We start from the raw sequence: 22,878 nt of genomic DNA, 5'->3' as shown, positions 1-22,878 counted from the left end.
TTCTATTAAAATAATAAAATACATCCAATGACATAAGATTTTGTAGAGCAAATTATGCTGATAAATAGTTGTGACAAATATATCAAAATTTGCATATGAAAGGAAGCCATGCCTTGAGAAGAGATTGATGTTTATACGAAAGATATATCTTACCTTTCAACATCATTTCTGATTTACTTTTGCTTTTAACCCTATTGTTATTATTATTAATAAAATCCCCTTACTTTTTTTCTTGACAGATGTAACAATCTACCATCCATTTTTGTGTGTGTTTTTATAGTGAATGTATGTATGTATGTATGTGTGTATGTATGTATGTATTCACCACTAAATTATTGATGAATTGATTGCTTTTAAAGGAATATATATGTATGAAAATTGATATTTATAAAACACTTGTCCCACCCAAAATTATACATTAAGAATCAGTCGCAAACAAAGGTATCGAATTTGACAAAAAAAAAAAAAAACAGAAGTAATTGTGTAATATATGCATTGCCTTATAAGGTAGCTAAAGAACGTTATTTCTTTCCCCAGAAGAAACGTGACAATGCATTTTCTGAGGTTCAATTTAGCTTGTGTCTACACCACACCTTGCTTCACTCATCATTTATGTTACGTGCCGTGTTTCCAATGTCAAACAGGAATAGTATTTTACACTTTAGTCATTTCATGAACCCTACACCATGTCAGTTTAACTATGATTAATTGCATGCACGTCTCAAATCCTAATAACAGTGCCTCCTACGCTTCTGCTAAATGTCACTAACACTGTAATCAAAACCAAAATCAAGATTCTTCTCATGCAAACAATTCCCTTGACGATTTTCAGTTTAGATTCTAGCACATCATGCTGATTATTTATTTCATATCTCAATAAATATATTTTTTTGGTAAGTATATCTCAATTAATATGACAATTGAGGCCATGACACGTGTAAACTTTATTAAGCTACCAATTACTAAAAAAGTGGCAATATATAGAATATTTTAAATTAATATTAATAGATAATTAGGAGAAAAAGATTTGATATCTTATCTTCTGTATAAATAGGTCTTGAGAGTTGAGAGTTGTTTGTCAGTCTGAGCTAAACTAATAAAAACATGGGCATATTCTTTTCCTTCTCCTTTCTCTCTTTCACGGCTTTTCTTACCGTGTCTTTCATCAAAGTTTCAAAGCCAGTTGATGGGTTGCCTCTTTCCACCAACTCCAGATGGATTGTGGATGATGGAAGTGGACAACGGGTAAAGTTAGCATGCGTGAACTGGGCGTCTCATCTGGAACCAGTTGTAGCGGAGGGACTTAGCAAGAGGCCGGTTGACGACATATCTAAAGGAATTTTGGCTATGGGATTCAATTGTGTGAGGTTCACTTGGCCAATCTATTTGGCCACCAATGACTCTTTGGCCTCTCTAACAGTTAGACGGTCATTTCAGAGTCTTGGTTTGTCTGATGCCATTGTTGGTATTCAGACCAACAATCCCTCGATCATAGATCTTCCCCTCATTAAAGCCTTCCAGGTGAGATCAAATATCAACGATTATTTAATAATTTTATAGGTTTTGTCTTTGTTTAATCTTATTAGTGAGCTCATTAAGAATAATCGGCTAGTCATGGTTGTTTTATGACTTCTTGATGTCGTATAACATAATAATACATACGTGTAAGCATGGTAGTCAAAACTTTCGTAACAGTTGTGATGTAACTATGGTAACGATGGCGATGACACATGGACTCTGATAATTTTTTTTTTAAATTTTAATAGTTAGACATTTATATTTGAATAGTTAAACACCATTATTGGTATAATTTCAGGCAGTGGTATCCAACCTTGTGGACAACAATGTGATGGTGATATTAGATAATCACATAACAAAGCCAGGTTGGTGTTGCAGTAACTCTGATGGCAATGGATTCTTTGGCGATCAGTACTTTGATCCAGAACTCTGGATCAAGGGTCTCACCAGGATGGCTACTCTTTTTAATGGAGTTACTAATGTTATTGGCATGAGCCTAAGAAATGAACTCAGAGGCCCTAAACAGAATGTAAAAGATTGGTACAGGTACATTTATTATATGCATTTCTCCTATTACAAGTTTTAATTTAATTACCCCATATTCTAACAATCAAAAGGGTAATTTTTTGCATATATTTATGAGGTAGATATATGCAGAGAGGAGCTGAAGCAGTGCATTCAGCAAACCCAAATGTTCTTGTCATTCTATCTGGCTTAAGTTTTGACACAGACCTATCATTCATTCGCAATCAACCAGTGAGTTTGACATTTACTGGGAAGACAGTATTTGAGGTACACTGGTATAGTTTTACGGATGGGCAGGCATGGGTAAATGGTAATCCAAATCAGGTCTGTGGTCAAGTGTTGAATAGAATAAAAGGGTCATCAGGGTTTTTATTGGATGAAGGGTGGCCATTGTTCGTGAGTGAATGGGGATCGGATTTAACGGGGAACAATGAGAACGATGATAGGTATTTGAACTGCATTTTGGGTTGGCTGAGTGAAAATGACTTGGACTGGGCCTTGTGGACTCTTGTTGGGAGTTATTATTTAAGAGAAGGGGTCGCTGGGTCAGATGAGCACTATGGAGTTTTAAGTTGGAACTGGCGTGATATCAGGAATTCAAGCTTTTTACAAAGAATATCATCTGTTCAATCTCCTTCTCGAGGTAAAATTACCTAAATTTATAAAACACTAAGAAAAAAATGTACTGTTTCAGTAATTATTTGAATGATTCATAAATGTAAACTTGTGTTTGAACATGCAGGGCCGGGTTTATCAGATAGAACTCTGCATAAAGTGATTTTCCATCCATTAACAGGTCTTTGTGTACTGAGAACATCATCATCTCCTCCTGTGAGGTTGGGTTCTTGTACCGACACAGAAGCATGGAATTACACAGCCCAGAAGATTTTATACTTGAAGGGGACATATTATTGCTTACAATCAAACGGGGTGGGGAAGGCAGCAACACTCAGCTTAAGATGCACCAACTCAAATTCAAAATGGGAAATCATAGCAGATTCTAAGATGCACCTGTCATCTACAGCAGATGGTAAAACTGTTTGCCTGGATGTAGACTCAAGCAACAATCTTGTTACAAATGACTGTAAATGCTTGGGTACAGATAAAGCATGTGTTCCTGCAAGCCAGTGGTTCAAACTTGTTGACAGTACAAGAGGTTCAACAACTAAATCAATCTTAGGGTTCGACACGATTACGGATTTACCAGGAAAAGATTTCTTATGGAAATTATTTGACTCATTCTGATCGCAGTTGTAAATGCTACTAACAGACAACCAAGACACGGAAATTTACCGTTGGAAATGGGGAATGCCTCTACTATAAATCAATTAAAGAATTCCGGGCCATGCTCATTAGTTAAAGAGTAAATGTAAACCTTTGTAATTAATTATGTTGGTCACTGAACAGGACAGGAGTCAAAGTTTATTTACTTACATATAAGGTTTTTTTGGGTATGCATGGGTGAAGTGAAAACCTATAAGAATAATACTACGTAATTTTCAGGCTAATTCCCTTTATGCCTATCCATTTACAATCATCAATATGTATGGCCACAAATTTTACACACAGAAAGGTTCTGATAGCTCAATCAATGAATGCATACTATGTATCATATAACAAAGATTAGATCACGGTTTAACAGTTGAAAACTGTAATGTTTCTCCCTCACTTGGACTAAAAATAAAATGCACGATAAAAACATAAAACCCCCTGGGAGTGTACAAAAACAAAATCAATCACAGAATGCAATCCTATCTTATTCTTCCATAGCATCTCCTAGTTCAATCACCTCCATCTTTTCTTTTAATGGTGTAATCTTTGTCAGAAGAACCTCTGCAACCAGGACATATTATGGCATCGAATTATCAATAAAGACATAAAATAGCTGAAATAACAATTGAAATGCTAGCGAAGTGACTTCACAAAGCAAATGGCAGATAGCAAAATGAAAGTGATGTAAAAATAGTCACTTACCAGTTTTCTTAGGAAAAGAGTATCCTTTCAAACTGACATAGGAGCGAGGATTGGGCAACTGATAGTTTCTCAGGTACTCTTTGTGCCCCTACACAACCAAGCATCATATAAAAAGAGTTATTATTGACTGCCAAAGAAGTAGTAATGAAATAAAAATACATACAGAAAAAAGAACTCTCCAACGAAATTTAGTGAATAATCAATATACCTTTGTTGAACACAAATGTCAACATTGCTTCCACTTCCCAAATCATTAAATGTGCCAGAGCAGATAGCCTCAGAAACCAAACTTATTCCTTCTTCCTTCTGAACAAAAATTACCATCAACTCATTTTTCATGAAAAACATCATTGAGATAACTGAACTAACAAATCTTAAAAACTGAATGCACACACACACACACACACAAAAAAAAATACAAAAAGCTATTCTCTGGCAGCTAAGGACTATTTAACAATTTAGGACACCAACTCACAGTTAGCCTTTCATGGTACTTTGACTCAAGAGCAGCCATTGCAGCCAGTGAACCACAGCCCATTGTGGCAAATGGAAGTGTGTCTGTAGATCCATGAGGATAGATCTGTGCAATGCAATAATTCAATAACAAAAATCAGTGTGTCTTACAAAAAGACCATGAAAGTTCAGACTGTACAACTAATATACAGTGTGTAGATGTGGTCCAGTAACATCAACTTCACCAAGCACCAAAGCAGCTTGTACATGACCTTGGTATCTTGACAAAGGAATTAACTTGTCAGAACTTGTTTATTATTTGCTAACAACAACTTCAAACAGTTTTGACGGCAGTATTCTCAAAATTGGCTTACTTGAAAAGATGAGACTTTAAAAAGAGAAAGAGCTGCCACAACCCTTGATTCTCGAGCAGTATGATATTGATGGAGCTGCAGCTGTGAACTAACGAGCATGGTTAAAACAGAAAATAACCATAAGATAGACAAAAATAAGAATATAACAGTTTACATTGTGGACTATAAAAGCATTAGTCTTAATCATTATTCTGGATGTTAAATATAAAATTTGAAAGTACCTGTTACAGCCTCTGTATCGGCAGCAGTTCCAGGTCCACAACAGTGAATATCAGGTACAATGTAATGGATCTTCTCACAATTTTTATCACAAACAATGGACCCAGCAGTTGCTCTGATATCTGCTCCAAGGATGACTCTATCCTAAAAAGAATTTAAGCAAAAAAGCAATATTGAATTATAAAGCCAGAGCTCTAACAAGAATAACAAAGCATCAGACACAGCAAGTAAGCTTGATCAAAGTCATATGTACATGTCTAAACATAAAGAAGCTCGCAAATGATCACAAACTTTAAGCCAACAAAAATTTAAGCATACTGATGGATTCACTAGTCACAACCAACAAAATGCAACCCAGAGATATATTGCAGCTGTCATTTTCACAAATAATCTATGTGCCCTTGAATAATTAAATATGAATCATTCTGGTCGTAACCACAACATACCATTCTCAATTACAAACTCCACAGTCAAAATTTTCAGAAATACTGAACAAAGAATTTTCATAATTGAGCATGCTTCTGTTACTTAATATGATAACCTAATGAGTAGCTAATCAGCAGCAACATCAACTATGCATCAATTCCAAACTACTTAGCTTCAGCATTAAGTGTAATACTGAAAATCAGCTGGTTTGCAGTGTGGATATAGACGAGGAGAGTTGCAGTATGAAGATGGCTAGTGACAAAGAGTAGCCATTTTATTAATATGAATCCTAAAGAAATTAAAACAAAACACCACAGCACCCGCTATAACATAAGTAGCATAATGTTCAAAATTCATAACAACAAGGGGCAAACAAATACCCGGAAGATTAGTTCAACAATTGTTGTCCCAGTCTTGCAATAAGACGGAGGCTTAGCGCCTTTCTTTGAAAACATATCATTCCTCCTACATAAATCAAAACTAAACCCAACTTTTGAAGGAAGTTCCATGGCTGTCTTACTCTTATTGGATTTCAACAAAGAAGCCTAATAATTGAAGACGGAAAAATGGCTTCACAAATCCCCATATCAACATTTGGTAGAACAAACAGCAGTTAAACTAAAAGCAGTTAAAGCAATTACATAAATAAATGAATAGATAACGTATGAAGATGTCTAATCCAAAAGCAGACCACTGATGGAAACGGCGACTTTCTATTCATCGAGCTTAAAAATTCAATCTGACTAAAACAATTGCCAATATAATCGTTCAAATCGTAAATACAGGACAGAAATTCACATGAAATTAAAATATATTAAAAAATAAACCCTAAAATGCTTAAATTGCAGAACTAGGAGCTTAAGGTGAATATAAATTTCCCCTCTCATTAACCAGAAATGGGACGTAATATTTTCGGTTATTCAGTAAGAAAAGAATTCAAACACACTATCATATGGATCAAATAAAATTAATTAGCTGGCACAAGACGAACATAATTTACTAATTTTTCTTTCTTTTCATTGCTTTTTCCTTTGCTTTCTAAGTAACCAAACAAGGAAAGAGCAAACAAATTTTTGATTGGAATGAAACTTACCAAGTCTTGTTCCCACGCACGATATCCCAAAATTATATATTTTAAAATAGGCAAATTTTTTCGTTTAAACCTTTTTACGCAAACATACAGTAGTTTTACTTTTATAAGCAATTTTTTTTGTAACTCTAAAAATATTTTTCCAACCTTGTATACGTAGGCGTTTGAAGAAATATTTGAGTGCGTGGATGCATACGGAGTGCGCGCGGTACGTGCAGTGCATGTGCAGTGCATATATTTTATATATATAATATATGCAGTGTGTGCACAGTGCACAGTGTGTGCACAGTGCACAGTGTGCGCACTATGTATGCACTGCACACGCACCACATGCACTGCACGCATCGCACGCACTCCACACGCACCCATGTACTCAAACCTTCCTTCCAGCGCCTACGTATACAGGGTTGGAAGGGTATTTTTGAAGTTATAAAAAAATTTGCTTATAAAAGTAAAACTGCTATGTGTTTGCCTAAAAAGGTTTAAGCGAAAAATTTTTCGCTTATTTTAATTAATATCCCAAACGATTATCTACCCTTAATTTTTATTAAACTTTTTAATTAAAATTAAACCTAAAATAATTATTTTAATAATAATATTAAAAATACATATAATTCGTTATATTTTTTTAAACATTTTAAAAACTAATAATTTTATCTTTATCTAAAGTATTTTAACTTAAACAAGTTATATTCTTCTCTCTCCTTAAACTAGGGTTTTCATCTTTTCTAATTTTAGTTGTCCCTAAAAAATTATAGTTTTATCTCCTCTTGAACTTTAGTTTTTAACATCCTTCAATGTTCTCCTTCACCTCAACCAAGCCAATGTTAGCCTTGTCCTTCTCGAACAATTTATAGGCAACGAGAAACTGTCGTGCAATGAAGAGACGTCTCTTCTCTTCTCGTACACCCTAGAACTTTAAAAAATTGTAGTTTCACCCCCTCTTGAATATTTATTTTTCGACATCTTTCTAGTGTCCTTCTTCGCCTTAGCCAAACCAATATCAGCCAATGTTAGCCTTGTCCTTCTCGAGCAATCTACAGACGACATTAAGAATAGGAAACTATTGTACAATGAAGAAATGAAGATCTCTTTATCGCATGATAGTTTTCCATTACCAACGTCATCTATGCATAACTCAAGAAGGACAAGGCTAACGTCAGCTTGACTTAGGTGAAAAAGGATGCTAGAAGGATGTTGGAAACTAAAGTTCAAGAGGGGAGGTGAAATTGCAATTTTTTAAAGTTTTGGGGGCAACTAAAATTGGAAAAAAATGGAAACCCTGGGTTAAGGGGGAAAATATGATTTTTTAAAATTAGAAAATTTTAAGCTGGGGTGAAGTCGTTAATTTTTAAAACTTAGAGGAAAAATATAAAAAATTATATATATTTTTAATAATATAATTAAAATAACTATTTTTCCTCTAACTATAACTGAAAATTTTGACAAAAATTAATTGATGAATGGGTGTTTAGATTTTTAAAAGTTGAAAAATAAGATTTTAAGATTTCACTATATCTTGTGTGGAAGTAAGTCTTTTGGGTTTTTTTTTATATATACATAGAGTGAATTACATTGTCTCACCTAAGGTTTTGTTTTAAAACATTTTTCTACCCCTAGTTAGTATAAATAATATTTTTCACTCAAAATTAAGTGTAAATAATATTTTTTTTACCCAGAATTAAATTCTATTGATGAAAAAGGGTATTAGAAAGTAAAATAATTATTTTATCCATATTATTTATTTTTTAAAATTATCTAAATTATATTTAAATTATATAAAAAACCTTTTATTTCTTTCTCTTTGTGCCTTCACCTCTTCTTCCTTTCTTCCTATAAATGAACTTATTTTTGTTGTGTAATTTTATATTCAAAGATACATTATAATTTTTAAATTATTGGGGATCTTTTAGAAATTTTCAAGGGGTTATTAGAAATTCATAAAAAGTTTGTGTGTCTTTTAGAGATTTTTAAAATATTGTTTACTTTCAATAATTAAAAAAATAATAGTTATACTATAAAGAGTTAAATAAAATGTAACATATTATAGGTGTAAATATTATATTATAACTATTGAGGTCATTTAGTAATTTCAAAATATATGAAAGTTTGAAAAGATTTTAGAGATTCATTTGTAAATTTTTAAACATTTTTAAAAATTAAATTGTTATATCTAAAACATTTATATCTCTTAAAAAACTATTTTTTATTTTTATTGTTAAAATTAATAAATAATAAAATTACTATTTAATCTTTACGTTAGATTTTTTAAACAAATTTATTTTTTAGTTAAAAAGTATTATTTATACCGACTAGAGTAAAAAAGTGTAATCTTTGGTAAAAAAAAAATGTTATTTATTCTGTTTATATTGCATGGGCATAAACAGAGCCGTCAATTGGTCAAATTAGATCGATCTTGGTGTAGCTCACTGAGCTCATGTGTTGACCCTTCTTGGAAAAAACATATGGCCTGAGACACAATCTAAAGTCTCTAAGATTGTGCCCCCATAAGCCCTTAGAGGGACAAGACACATATTTTTAATATTTAATTAATTTTCTTTTTATATTTTAAGTGAGTTGTATCGGATCAGTTAATGAACCTTATCTCACACCTATACATGTTAATAAGTTGTGTCAGGATTTAGGCCAAAGTAACGAGCTTTCGAATTAGGTTAACCTATGAATTTATGAAGGCCTAAGGCCTGACCCTATATATATAGGGTCGAGCCTTAATCTAGTTGATCCACGTGTCGACCCATTTGAATAATTTTTTTCATTTTAGTTAAAATTTTTAAAAACAAATTATTTTTAATTATTAAAATCGAGAAAAGTGTCTCGAATATTTTATTTATAATCTTTCATTTGTGACAAAAGAATATCGTGGTTATATGACAAAAAAATATTATAAATTTATAATATAGTACAAATAAATTAATTCATATATTGTATAATTACAAACATAAATAAAATATATATCATATCATTTATCTACTTGTCTTTAACATCTAAATTTTTGAATTCATTTGACATTAGATTTATTTGATATTTAATCTATTTATAATATTTTGTAAATTTAGATAGTTTTTAAAAAAAAATTGATAAAAAAATAAAATTAAAAATATAATAAAATAATTGAGATGATGATATTTGTAAATAAATTGAAAATAAAAAAGATTTAAATTGTTTATATAAAAAAATAAAAAAATAAAACAAGTCAAAGGAAGGCTTCTGTGATTTTTTCTAAAATTTGTAAGTAGTATCGAATCAGATTAAATTGACCAATAAATCTAATATTAAAATTTATAATTTGTTTTAAAAGATTTATATGCTAGGTCCGGTATGTTACAGTGTTAGACCGGACTTTTCAGGGGAGCCCCCATTCGCCTAAGGCTCAATTGACATGTCTACTAGCACCTGAGATGTGACCTGGTAAACTGTGGGCTAGCTTAGCCTGCTTTTTTCGCGCTGGGGCGGCGGAAGTCATGCCAAAATTATAGGGCAGCTCTTCTGAAACATTATTTGCGGAATTCCCACCGACGCTAAAGTCCTTGCTATTTGGTCGTTAATTTAATGTCTTTATATTATTTTATTTTGAAAAAAGAAGTAGGAAAAGAATTTATATATATTATGATGCTTGTTTGGATACATAATTTTTAGTATATATATTGTATATTTACAATAAATTATTTTAAATATTGTATTTTTATAATAAATTATTTTCACAAAATAAGAATTGGCCAAAGGATTCCCCCCCCTACCCCTAAAATATGTTGATTTTTTAGTTTTTTTCGTTAACTTTGAAAATTCTATTTATCCACCCATAAATGATTAAAATTAACTAAATTTGTTAGTTATATCATTTTCTCCTCTTACACCCTAAAACCTAACAATTTCTCCCTAATTCAAAATTTTAAAAACAACATTTTTCTTTTTACGGTTTCTAAACTTTCAAATTGAATTTTTTGACAATTATTGACAATCTCCAAGGAACGTTTCTTCCTTTTTTGCCTCTTCTCCTTCTGGCTATGCTCCTTCTTGTCCTCCTTGGCCTTGTTGTCAATGAAGACGAACCATCTTCATCTTTGACCAAAATGAATCATCTTCGTTCAGATACGAAGACCAATCATCGACGAAAACGTCATCTTCATCTCTGGACGAAGACCTCTAAGAAAGACTGTTCGTCTTTGTCTAGATGAAGATGAGCTGTCTTTGTCTAGATGAGGATGAGCTATCTTTGTCGACGACGATGCTGAGGAGGACATGAAGGAGAAGACGCTAGAGAGGAAGAGGTATCGCTTGGAGATTATCGGTTATCGTCAAAAAATTCAAATTTGAAAGTTTGGAAACCCTAGACAGGAAAATGTTGTTTTTATAAACTTGGGTTAGGAGAAATTGTTAGTTTTTAGGGTTTTAAGAGAGAAAATAAAATAAAATTTAAATTTATTTTTAATATTATTATTAAAATGATGATTTTGTTTCTGAAATTGTTAATTGTAATCGTTCGTAGGTGGATAAATGAGATTTTCGAAGTTAATAGGAGAAAACTTGAGAAATCAGTATACTTTAGGCGCAAAATAGTCCTTTAGCCAATAAGAATTACGCAAATTAATAACAAAAGTGCTTCTCTAATTTCACAAGTTTTGTTTTTCAATTGTAATTTCAATAAGATGTATATTAAAAATCCACACCAAACTGATAGTTTGAAAGAGATGTGAAGATCATGCAATTTTAAAATAAATATATTAGTCCTTTAGCAACTAATAGCACAAATTCTGTATCAATACAAACTAAAAAGGAAATACAAATTAAATAATGACTTTAAACTCTTGAGAAAACTAAAACTCTCCTGATTCGTGATTGAGATCCAACCCATCAAGACAGTAGTTGGTATACAAATTATTATGTGTAGAACCACTTATTAGTAGCCAAAAGATAGATTGGATGGTAAAGAAGAATGTTTCATATATAAAATAATATGAATTTAAATTTTCTCTGATAATATATTAAAATCAAACTATTAACCTAGTTCAGTGATTGCGAATTTAGTTATTGAACTCAGGTACTTAATAAGGTTGGTTTGATCTTGAAGGGACAGTTTCGTTGATACACCATTTTCTTCAATTCTTCAACTGTGAATTTTACATTGTCTTGGCATTTACCCTTACGTTGAGCTAAAATGTCTTGAATTTCACTGAAAAGTTTTGTTTCCACTTCTGGGTTTTTGTGTACTAACCAGAAGAACCATGCTAATGCAATAGAAGTTGTGTCTCTCCCCGCTAGAACAAAGCTTACGCAGAAATCTATGAAAAACTTATCTGAGAATTTTTTATTGTCGTCTTGTTTAGAGTTTTCGCATGTCTCCATAAGCCTTGACAAAAGATCAGATTGATCATTTAAGCTACCAAGAATGTTAAGTTTATCCCTCCTTTCAATCACAATATTCCGCGCAAAACCATGGACAATTTCAATGGCTTCCTTAAGCCGTCTTTCAAATCCTATTCCAAACAGCTTCATAGGCTTCCACACGAAAGGAGGAAACAAGAATCTGAACAAAGAGAATTCCGTAGCTTCTTCAAAAGCTTTTGCCAAGGGAACTTCAGGCAATTCAAGGGCTAAACATCCAGAATCAACTCCTAGAGCGGCAGTGCAAATGTTATCCAACGTAAATCGAAGCAGCACTTCTTGAAGATCAAAGCAATCTCCTGATTTTACCAGCTTCTCATGAACCAAATCCTGCATAGTCTCGAACGAGAACTCCATAAACCGCGTTGAGTGAATCTGGGATTTCGCCATCTGTCTTTGTTCCTTCCATAATTCACCATCTGCATTGAATATACCATCTCCTAGCAAGTCAACAAACCTCTCTCTGTAATATTTTCCTTTGGGAAAGTTCTTGAAATTTGTTTTCACCATGTACTCAATGTTGGAAGGATCAGCTGTTGCAATTCCGTAGGCGCCTCCCATCCAAACTCCCTTGTAGTGAAACGTTCCCCCAGCTTTGATCAAAGCTTGCGTAGCCCAGTTATACATGTTTTCACGATGGAAAGCCATAGAAGGGATGATCCCCAACACCGGCCACAACATAGGAACTTTGTTGGTGAATTTTTGGAGCATGCAACTGAAGATGAATACTCCCAACAAAGCTGCACCAATATCCTAAAAACTTTAAGTGGGAGAGCAGCCAATCTACCACACAAAACAGAAAGTTTCCCATCATTGCCATGCTCTATACTAGCTTCAATTAGTTGAATGGTAATGTTACTCGAACTTTGTTTATATGGGATCAATGGAGGTTGATTTTATGATGGCTTAATAATGTTTTCAACATGCACAGGATATTTAAGTAATTGAATTTTAGACGGTCGGCGAAGGTATTCATAATTTTATTACCAGCTTCTTTGACTCTGATATAATTAGGGGAAATTTTAAAAACTAGGCAAAATTAAAGGGGTCTAAGCGAAATTGCCCAAAAAATTCAGGTTTAAGCAAAAATGCCCATGTTTTGTGAAATGACGAAACTGCCCCCATATATAAACACAGCAAATTTTCACTGTACAATTCAAAGAAAATTGAATTTTTTCCACATCCCACGGCAATCCCACGGCGAACGTCATTTCCGCCGATTTTCTTGCTTTCCGGCAACTGAAAATGGAAAATAATGTTATCACATCTCCCGTAATCTTGTTTGGATCAAGTTATTGCTCATATTATTGAGATTTGATTGAGATTTTTGGGTTTGAAATTTTAGGGTTTACGGTTTGAATAATGCTTAAAATGTTTCAATTTTTGGTTGTTTTTGTTGAATTGATTGAGGGGTTTTGTGTTATACAATGTGTAAATTTGATTTATGAAAAAATCGGAGGTCGAAACGACCAAAAATTGGCCGAAATTGGCTGCCGAATGGATCGGCAGTCTGCCGTGGGAACGGAGTTTCCCACGGCAAGAGGAATTCTCCCACGGCAGTTGAATGGACAATGGGTTTGGGGGGGGGGGGGGGGGGGGTAAAACTGGTTTTTTAACACATTGGGGTGTCGGGGAAATTCTTAGCCCACGTCGGGTTTTTTTGAAATTTCGCAGGTTGTCGTGGGAAAAGCCAAATTACGAAACTGCCCCCTTTATAAACACACCAAAATTTCACGAAAATCCCACGGCAAGTTCTGTTTTTACTGTGCATTTCCACGAAAATTCCACAAGTTTTCCTCCTCCCACGTCAATACCACGGCAAAGGTCATTTTCGTCGATTTTGAAGCTTTCCGGCAACCGTAAATGGCAAAGAAGGTTAGTATATCTCCCGTAATCTTGTTTAGATCAATTTATTGCTGATATAATTGAGATTTGATTGAGAATTTTGGGTTTGAAAGTTTAGGGTTTACGCTTTGAATATTGGTTAAAATGTTTGGATTTTTGGTTGTTTTTGATGAATTGATTGAGGGGTTTTATGTAATACAATGTGTAGAGTTGATTTATGTAAAAATCGGAGGTCGAAACGACAAAAAATGAAGCAAAATTGGCTGCCGAATGGATCGGCAGTCTGCCGTGGGAACGGAATTTCCCACGGCAAGACGAATTTTCCCACGGCAGCGTCCTTTGCAAGTCTAGTTGGGGGGTAAAGTGGGTTTTTTAAAACCTTGGGGAGCCGGAAGACTCATTACAAAAGAGGGGGTTTTATGGATATTGTCTTGTTTCCAGGCACCCACATTAATTGCATGCCAGTTTCCTGAAAAAACAAATACTTTTTGACTTTTTTTTTTTTCTCTTTTTCAGCAGCTCAACTTTTAAGCACATAAATTTACTTATATACCCTTTTTTTCTAACAGATTCTGTTAATACATCAAACTTTGGGAGGGAATAAGTCTTTTAGCCTTATTGATAAATAAAATAATTATGTGAACAAAATCTTTATTTAAGTCCATTTAGGACCTAATAAATCATTAAAGAATTTTTACGAGGGGTTAAATTGCGAATTTTCTTATCCACAGTTTCCGATCGTGTAGTTTTCGAATTTTATATCCGTTTTCGAATTTTGGTGCTTTTTGACACAATTTACGATGTAACGACGTTATTTCAACTTAATATTTCGATATTTTCATTTATAGGATATATCAAATCGATTTTTTCAATTTTTCAAATGATTTTTTGGTTAGCGACATTCATAAGTATTTCAACTAATAGAGTTCGAATTTTAGCTCTGTTTTTCCGAATTTTATTATTTCAGGATATATCGAATCGTATTTTCATGATCTCTGAACGATTTTTCAATTATCGTCATTTTAAGGTATTTCAGCATATAGAATTCGAATTTCAGTTCCGTTTTTTGAATTTCACTATTTTAGGATATATCGATTCGTATTTTGACGATTTCCGAATGATTTTCCGAGTATGGTCACTTTAAGGTATTTCAACGTATAAAATTCGAATTTCAATTCCGTTTTTCCGAATTTCACCATCTTAGGATATATGAATTCGTACTTTCATGAGTTTCGAACGATTTTTCGATTATCGTAACTTTAAGGTATTTCAACGTATAGAATTCGAATTTCAACTTCATTTTTTCGAATTTCACCATTTCAGGATATATCGAATCGTATTTTCATGATCTCCGAACGATTTTTCAATTATTGTCACTTTAAGGTATTTCAGCGTATAGAATTCGAATTTCAGTTACGTTTTTTCGAATTTCACCATTTTAGGATATATCATTCGTATTTTGACGATTTCTGAATGATTTTCCGAGTATGGTCACTTTAAGGTGTTTCAACGTATAGAATTCGATTTCCAGTTCCGTTTTTCAAATTTTACCAATTTAGGATATATCGATTCGTATTTTCAAAATTTTCGAACCATTTTTTGATTATCGTGCCTTTTATGTATTTCAATGTATAGAATTCGCTTTTCATTTCCGTTTTTTCGAATTTCACTATTTTAGGATATATCGATTCGTATTTTCACGATATCCAGACGATTTTCTGATTATCATCATTTTAAGGTATTTCAACGTATAGAATTCGAATTTCAGTTCCGTTTTTTCTAATTGCACCATTTTATGATATATCGATTTGTATTTTGACGATTTCCGAATGATTTTTTGAGTATGGTCACTTTAAGATATTTCAACGTATAGAATTGGAATTTCAGTTCCGTTTTTTCGAATTTCACCATCTTAGGATATATGAATTCGTACTTTCATGAGTTCCGAACGATTTTTTGATTATCATAACTTTAAGGTATTTCAACGTATAGAATTCGAATTTCAACTCTATTTTTTCGAATTTCACCATTTCAGGATATATCGAATCATATTTTCATGATCTCCGAACGATTTTTCACTTATTGTCACTTTAAGGTATTTCAGCGTATAGAATTCGAATTTCAGTTACGTTTTTTCGAATTTCACCATTTTAGGATATATCGATTTGTATTTTCATGATATCCGGACGATTTTCTGATTATCATCACTTTAAGGTATTTCAACGTACAGAATTCGAATTTCAGTTCCGTTTTTTCTAATTTCACCATTTTACAATATATCGATTCGTATTTTCAATATTCCCGAACCATTTTCTGATTATCGTCACATTCAGGTATTTCAACGTATAGAATTCGAATTTCAGTTTCGTTTTTTTGAATTTAACCATTTTAGGATATATCAATTCGTATTTTCAATATTCCCGTATCATTTTTCGATTATCATTACTTTCAGGTATTTCAAGGTATAGAATTTGAATTTCAGTTTCTTTTTTTTGAATTTAACTATTTTAGGATATATCGATTTGTATTTTCAATATTCCCGAACCATTTTCTGATTATCATTACTTTCAGGTATTTCAACGTATAGAATTCGAATTTCAGTTTCGTTTTTTCGAATTTAACCATTTTAAGATATATTGATTCGTATTTTCAAAATTTTCGAACAATTTTCTGATTATCGTCACTTCAAGGTATTTCAACCTACACAATTTGAATTTCAGTTTCGTTTTTTCTATTTTTCGTCATTTCATGATAACTTTTTAGATTGTTAACATTCTACGACAGTTGAACGTATAGAACTTGAATTTCAGTTCTTATTTGTTAAGTTTTGTCATTTCCTTTTTAATTATTTGGTATTTCTCATCTTTTTATATTTTTTTCACTAATACATTTGTTTACATATTTATTTTTATGAATGTCTAACAAATTTTATGTGATTGTTACAGGATATTTCTCGCAAAAGAAGACGGGTTGACACAGAGTTGCGCATTCCCGACGAGTCCAGACACTTCCGAGCAGATGCGATATCTCGTGCACAATGTACTGCATTATCCCAGATTTCTTCTACATTGACCCCTCAATAGCTGTGACTATTTGAGAGGACATATTTCGGGTCCTTCCTTCGTTTACCCGAAACTGGTTCATGCATTTTTTCTCCGACAGTTACATCCACCCTTTGCCAGAGACGAGTTTTGGTTTAGGGTTAGCGGGGTTGATGTGAGGTTTAGCCCGTTCGAGTTTGCGTTGGTGACAGGACTTTCGTTTAGCCGTCGGACTGATATTTCTTCATATATTTCTCGCTCCTCCGGACATAGGATCAGATCTACGTACTTTTGCGGTTGTCCGAAGGTGCAGTATCACGACATCGAGCGTGTTTTCTTGTCGAGGCCATGGGGGGATGACGATATTGATGTATATATTTAGCGTTATTCCTATGTTTAGATGTATATATTTATTGTATGTGCATATGTGTATGATATACTTTATTTGTGGTTATATATGAATGTGTATCGTATTTGATTTCATTTTTTAAATAATCTTATCATGAAAAAACAATAAAAACATATGATTACTCAAACATTTACACAATTGAAACAATTAGAGAAAATAAAGTAATACTGAAATAAAGTAACACTAAATTTATTACATCAAATGACAATACAATTACACATTTAAAACAATAATAAAAATACATCGGTTACATAAATCTGAAGTACAACAATGAAGAATCATATAAAAAACAAAATTGAGTATAAGCATGTCAAGATCTCGTTCCTTTGCCTTTTGTATGTGAACGCTGGGGGGCAGAGCTCGGGACCGGTGCTGGGGATTTACATTGGGTTCGTGTATGCCCCGGTTCATGGCAATGATTGCAAATCCTCGGTGTAACAATTTCTCCTTGCGATGGACGTCGATTTCTATTGGATGGATGACCTGGACGACGACTATCGAGGACGGGGGGCAATATAACTCTGTCTTCCGGTAAGTGTAACCAATCACATTGATTTCCAAGAGGATTGATCGGTTCCTGATATATTGCACGGTAAATGTCAGTGCGGAAGAATGGATGAACCCATGCGTGCACATTCGTCAGTCTCATATGTCGTGCAACGACAATGGCATACTTGCACGAAATACGTGAAAGTTGAAACTTTCTACAAGTGCAAGACATGTCACCAAAGTCCACAATATCCATGAATCCACCAAATCCAACAACCTGATACCAAATCCAACAATCCTTCAGAAATCTGAAAAATACAAGTTCATATCTAGTAAAACGATGAAATTGAGAAAAATGAAATTGAAATTCGAATTGTAAAAGTTGAAAAACCCTAGAATGGCAACAATCGAAAAATCCTTCAGAAATCTGAAAAATACGAGTCGATATATTGTAAAACGGTGAAATTCGAAAAAACGGAACTGAAATTTGAATTCTAAAAGTTGAAAAACCTTAGAATGGCAACAATCAAAAAATCCTTCAGAAATCTGAAAAATACGGGTCGATATCTCGTAAAACGGTGAAATCCGAAAAAACAAAACTGAAATTCAAATTCTAAAAGTTGAAAAACCCTAGAATGACAACAAACGGAAAATCCTTCGAAAATCTGAAAAATACGAGTCGATATCTCGTCAAACGGTGAAATTCGAAAAAACTGAATTAAAATTTGAATTCTAAAAGTTGAAAAACCCTAGAATGACAACAATCAAAAAATCCTTCAGAAATCTGAAAAATACGAGTCGATATCTCGTAAAACGGTGAAATCTGAAAAAACTGAACTGAAATTCAAATTCTAAAAGTTGAAAAACCCTAGAATGGCAACAAATGAAAAATCCTTCGAAAATCTGAAAAATACGAGTCGATATCTCGTCAAACGGTGAAATTCGAAAAAACTGAATTAAAATTCGAATTCTAAAAGTTGAAAAACCCTAAAATGACAACAATCGAAAAATCCTTCAGAAATCTGAAAAATACGAGTCGATATCTCGTAAAACGGTGAAATCAGAAAAAACGGAACTGAAATTCAAATTCTAAAAGTTGAAAAACCCTATAATGGCAACAAACAGAAAATCCTTCGGAAATCTGAAAAATACGAATCGATATCTCGTCAAACGGTGAAATTCGGAAAAACTGAACTAAAATTCGAATTCTAAAAGTTGAAAAACCCTAGAATAGCAACAATCGAAAAATCCTTCAGAAATCTGAAAAATACGAGTCGATATCTCGTAAAACGGTGAAATCAGAAAAAACGGAACTGAAATTCAAATTCTAAAAGTTGAAAAACCCTATAATGGCAACAAACAGAAAATCCTTCGGAAATCTGAAAAATACGAATCGATATCTCGTCAAACGGTGAAATTCGGAAAAACTGAACTAAAATTCGAATTCTAAAAGTTGAAAAACCCTAGAATAGCAACAATCAAAAAATCCTTCAGAAATCTGAAAAATACGAGTCGATATCTCGTAAAACGGTGAAATCCGAAAAAACGAAACTGAAATTCAAATTCTAAAAGTTGAAAAACCCTAGAATGGTAACAAACGAAAAATCCTTCAGAAATCTGAAAAATACGAGTCGATATCTCGTAAAACGATGAAATCCGAAAAAACGGAACTGAAATTCGAATTCTAAAAGTTGAAAAACCCTAGAATGGCAACAAACGGAAAATTCTTCAGAAATCTAAAAAATACGAATCGATATATCGTAAAAATGGTGAAATTCGAAAAAACGGAACTGAAATTCGAATTCTAAAAGTTGAAAAATGAAAATGCCTTTACAATGTAAAATATCTAAAAACCCCTCATATTTATTTAAAATTTTTTAACCCCCATAATGAGTGAGGGGAGTTATATAAATGAAGGGAAGGGTAATTTTGACATTTTAGAAAAAGTTTGAAATAAATAAATAAATATCAAAATGCCTTTATAATGTAAAATATCCAAAAACCTCTCATATTTATCTAAAATTACATTAAAATCTCATAGTAAGTGGGAGAGTTATATAAATATGAGGGGAAGGGTAGTTTTGGTATTAAAAAAAGTCATAGGCATTTTTTTTTTTGGAATAATGATTTTGGGCATTTTGGCTTGAAAATAGTGATTTTGGGTATTTTTGCTTAATCGGAGGGCATTTTGGCCATTTTTTAAAATTTCCCTATAATTAGAAACAAATTACTTTATTTCTGAGTGATAAATATTACTAAATCTAATTGTCTTAAGATCGATTTCTTTTTATAACTATTAATTAATAAATGCATAATCAATATTGTTCATAATAGGCCAAACGACTATTTTCCACCCAAGGTATGCTGTAATGACAAGTTTCCCCCCTTTAACTATGGAAATACCAAACACCCACCCATGGCCAGTTAAAAGTAACGGGGTTAAGGGTAAAATTGTCATTTTCTCTATAATATTAAAAAATAAACTAAAATATAATTTCCTTTTGCCCCCCTAAAGTTTGAAAAAAAAAATTTTCCCCCAGCCTAAGTTTAAGAAAATGGCAGTTTCACCCTAGGGTTTGGTTTTGAAATCTCCGACGACCTCTCCGGCTCCGTTGCCGACGGCTTCTCCCTCCCGAAGAATCCTCTCCTTCCGGTGATCGGTTTCCTCCCATTTGGAGGTCCGATCGTCGCCGGAAAAGCGGTGGGAGACGAAGAACTTCGTCGGGGAAGACGAAGTTCTTCGTCTTCCCAGACGAAGACGAAGCCGTCGTCTTCGTCTGGGAAGACGATCGGCTTCCCAGGGAAGACAACCGTCTTCTTCTGGGAAGACGATCGTCTTCCCAGACGAAGACGACGGCTTCGTCTTCGTCTGGGAAGACGAAGAACTTCGTCTTCCCCGACGAAGTTCTTCGTCTCCCACCGCTTTTCCGGCGACGATCGGACCTCCAAATGGGAGGAAACCGATCACCGGAAGGAGAGGATTCTTCGGGAGGGAGAAGCCATCGGCAACGGAGCCGGAGAGGTCACCGGAGATTTCAAAACCAAACCCTAGGGTGAAACTGCCATTTTCTTAAACTTAGGCTGGGGGGAAATTTTTTTTTTCAAACTTTAGGGGGGCAAAAGGAGATAAAATTTTCAGGCGTTAGGGTTCTGTTAAATTTAACTGGCCATGGGTGGGTGTTTGGTATTTCCATAGTTAAAGGGGAGAAACTTGTCATTACAGCATACCTTGGGTGGGAAATAGTCGTTTGGCCTTCATAATATCTTCAAAGTTCAAACACTAAGGATGAGTGTTTGGAGTTGATTCCGAGTACTTTCAAGAATGTCTATTAGAAACCATCGGAAGAATTATGAATGCTTTATAATTTTTTTTTTTTTCCAGAAACACATTTAAAAGTATTCAAGCCATTGAACATATATACAGGAATTAGTGAAGATGAAAAGGTAATTATTTTTTAATTAGTTTTTTTTTTAAAAACCTTAATAATATTTTCTTTTTATGAAACTGTTGGACTTACTGAAAGCCTATTTCAATTTTCAGATAAGGAGAAATATATAATTAATGAAAGATAAATGAATAGAATTAATACAGTTTTCTCACCTAAGATAATTAATATCAAGATTCATGTGCTACTACTTTATAAGTGGCAGACGTTACATTCCAATCTATTGAACAAAAAAGGTATCGCTGGGTAAGCCAATATTATATTAAATTTAGACCGTAAATCTCAGGAATTAGAATACATTTCGCTGTCGATTGGATTGGATAGGCCTGAATCCTGATTTATCGACTCGAAAAAAAGTGTTTAGAGCCTAATAGAATTCAAACATTAGACAGGCCTAAACAATATTTATGTTTGTTAAGGATTTTAGGTCCGTAAATACAAGAACCAAAAAAAGATGGTATACTAATTATACGAGTATAATACGGTGAATAATAAAATATGTTTGTGAAAAAATATCTCTAAAATTTTTATATAGAAAAAGTACGAAATATGTATATACGAGTTTAATATGACACATTGTTAATAATATATTTATAAAAATATGATAATATTTTAATAATTTAAGTACTTTTCATGGATCTCCTATTGAAAATTAAAATAATAATTCAAATATAAAATATTTAATTAACTATTAAACTTAATATAACATAATAAATAATCAAAATTTTTTATATAATAAGTAACGTACCAGTTAATTAGGAAAAAAATAAATTAATCAGCTTGAATTTTAAACTTCAGATCAGAGTAAATTTTTGTATAGACCATAGGAGAGGAAAATACAAAATTTGGGTTAGGAATTAAGAGAACAATGTTGTTAGTTTTTTTTTTTTTTAAATGAGAATGACATTTTCGTAAATAATTAAAAATAGAAGAGGCAATTTGCATTTTAAGTTTATTCAAAAATTTAAAAATATAGCAAAAATAAAATATGTCGTATAATTCACATTTAAAATAGAAATGACGTAAAAATATGTATTTAATATGCTTTGAATTCAAAAATTTATTCGAACTTGTTTAATATGCGAATAATATGAAAACACGAATAATATGCATATTTACTAACTAGACTAATAACTGAAATTGTTTAGAGTAATTAAAAGCAACCTAATTTCACTAAAAGAAAAACGATATCATTTCACCATATACAACAAAAACTTAATCGACCGAACCCTAATAGTTTCATTCTTCATCACGCATTCTTCAATTTTCATTCTTTCCACTCAATCGATGTGCATCATATGACATTGCTTTATTCAGTCTTAGGGGACTCTACTTTCCATAATAGATAGATTCATCTTCTCACCAACCAAACATGCTATCATTTACCTATGAGTTTCTTTTCACGCTTAGAGTTTTTTTTGTTGCCTGATTCACATAGCCTTTTCTTTTGATCCTGGCCTTGTTTATATGGTGTTTGTATTTTCTTTTTTGTGGTGTGTGGTCTTGTAGCATTGTTGTGATGGAGTACAACCATTCATCTTATATGTAAGAATACGATTTTGAGTAGATGAGACTAGAATAACAAGTGGTGGGACGATTCAAAGCTGTTTGTGGGATGATTTGTTGCAACATTTAATGAACAATGCCTAATTATTTCCTGATATTC

The 22,878-nt window shown here is 32.9% G+C and overlaps 1 protein-coding gene and 2 pseudogenes across 1 annotated transcript; 1 reads left to right on the top strand and 2 right to left on the bottom strand.

Moving 5' to 3' along the window:
• The first annotated feature begins 1,081 nt into the window (after positions 1–1,081).
• On the top strand, positions 1,082–3,548 carry LOC123216951 (glycosyl hydrolase 5 family protein). The gene is made up of 4 exons (XM_044637649.1): positions 1,082–1,521; positions 1,817–2,064; positions 2,166–2,686; positions 2,786–3,548. Exons 1-4 carry the CDS (start codon positions 1,105–1,107, stop codon positions 3,286–3,288), a joined length of 1,689 nt encoding a protein of 562 aa, XP_044493584.1. The 5' UTR covers positions 1,082–1,104; the 3' UTR covers positions 3,289–3,548.
• A 52-nt stretch (positions 3,549–3,600) lies between these two features.
• Positions 3,601–6,573, bottom strand: LOC123216953 (annotated as a pseudogene).
• Positions 6,574–11,634: 5,061 nt separating this feature from the next.
• On the bottom strand, positions 11,635–12,802 carry LOC123216331 (annotated as a pseudogene).
• Positions 12,803–22,878: the final 10,076 nt, after the last annotated feature.

Source organism: Mangifera indica, chromosome 5, assembly GCF_011075055.1.
Source record: "Mangifera indica cultivar Alphonso chromosome 5, CATAS_Mindica_2.1, whole genome shotgun sequence".
Classification (NCBI taxonomy): Eukaryota; Viridiplantae; Streptophyta; class Magnoliopsida; order Sapindales; family Anacardiaceae; genus Mangifera; species Mangifera indica.
The sequence above is the reverse complement of the archived record's forward strand: the minus strand, read 5'-3'. Positions and strand labels throughout refer to the sequence as shown.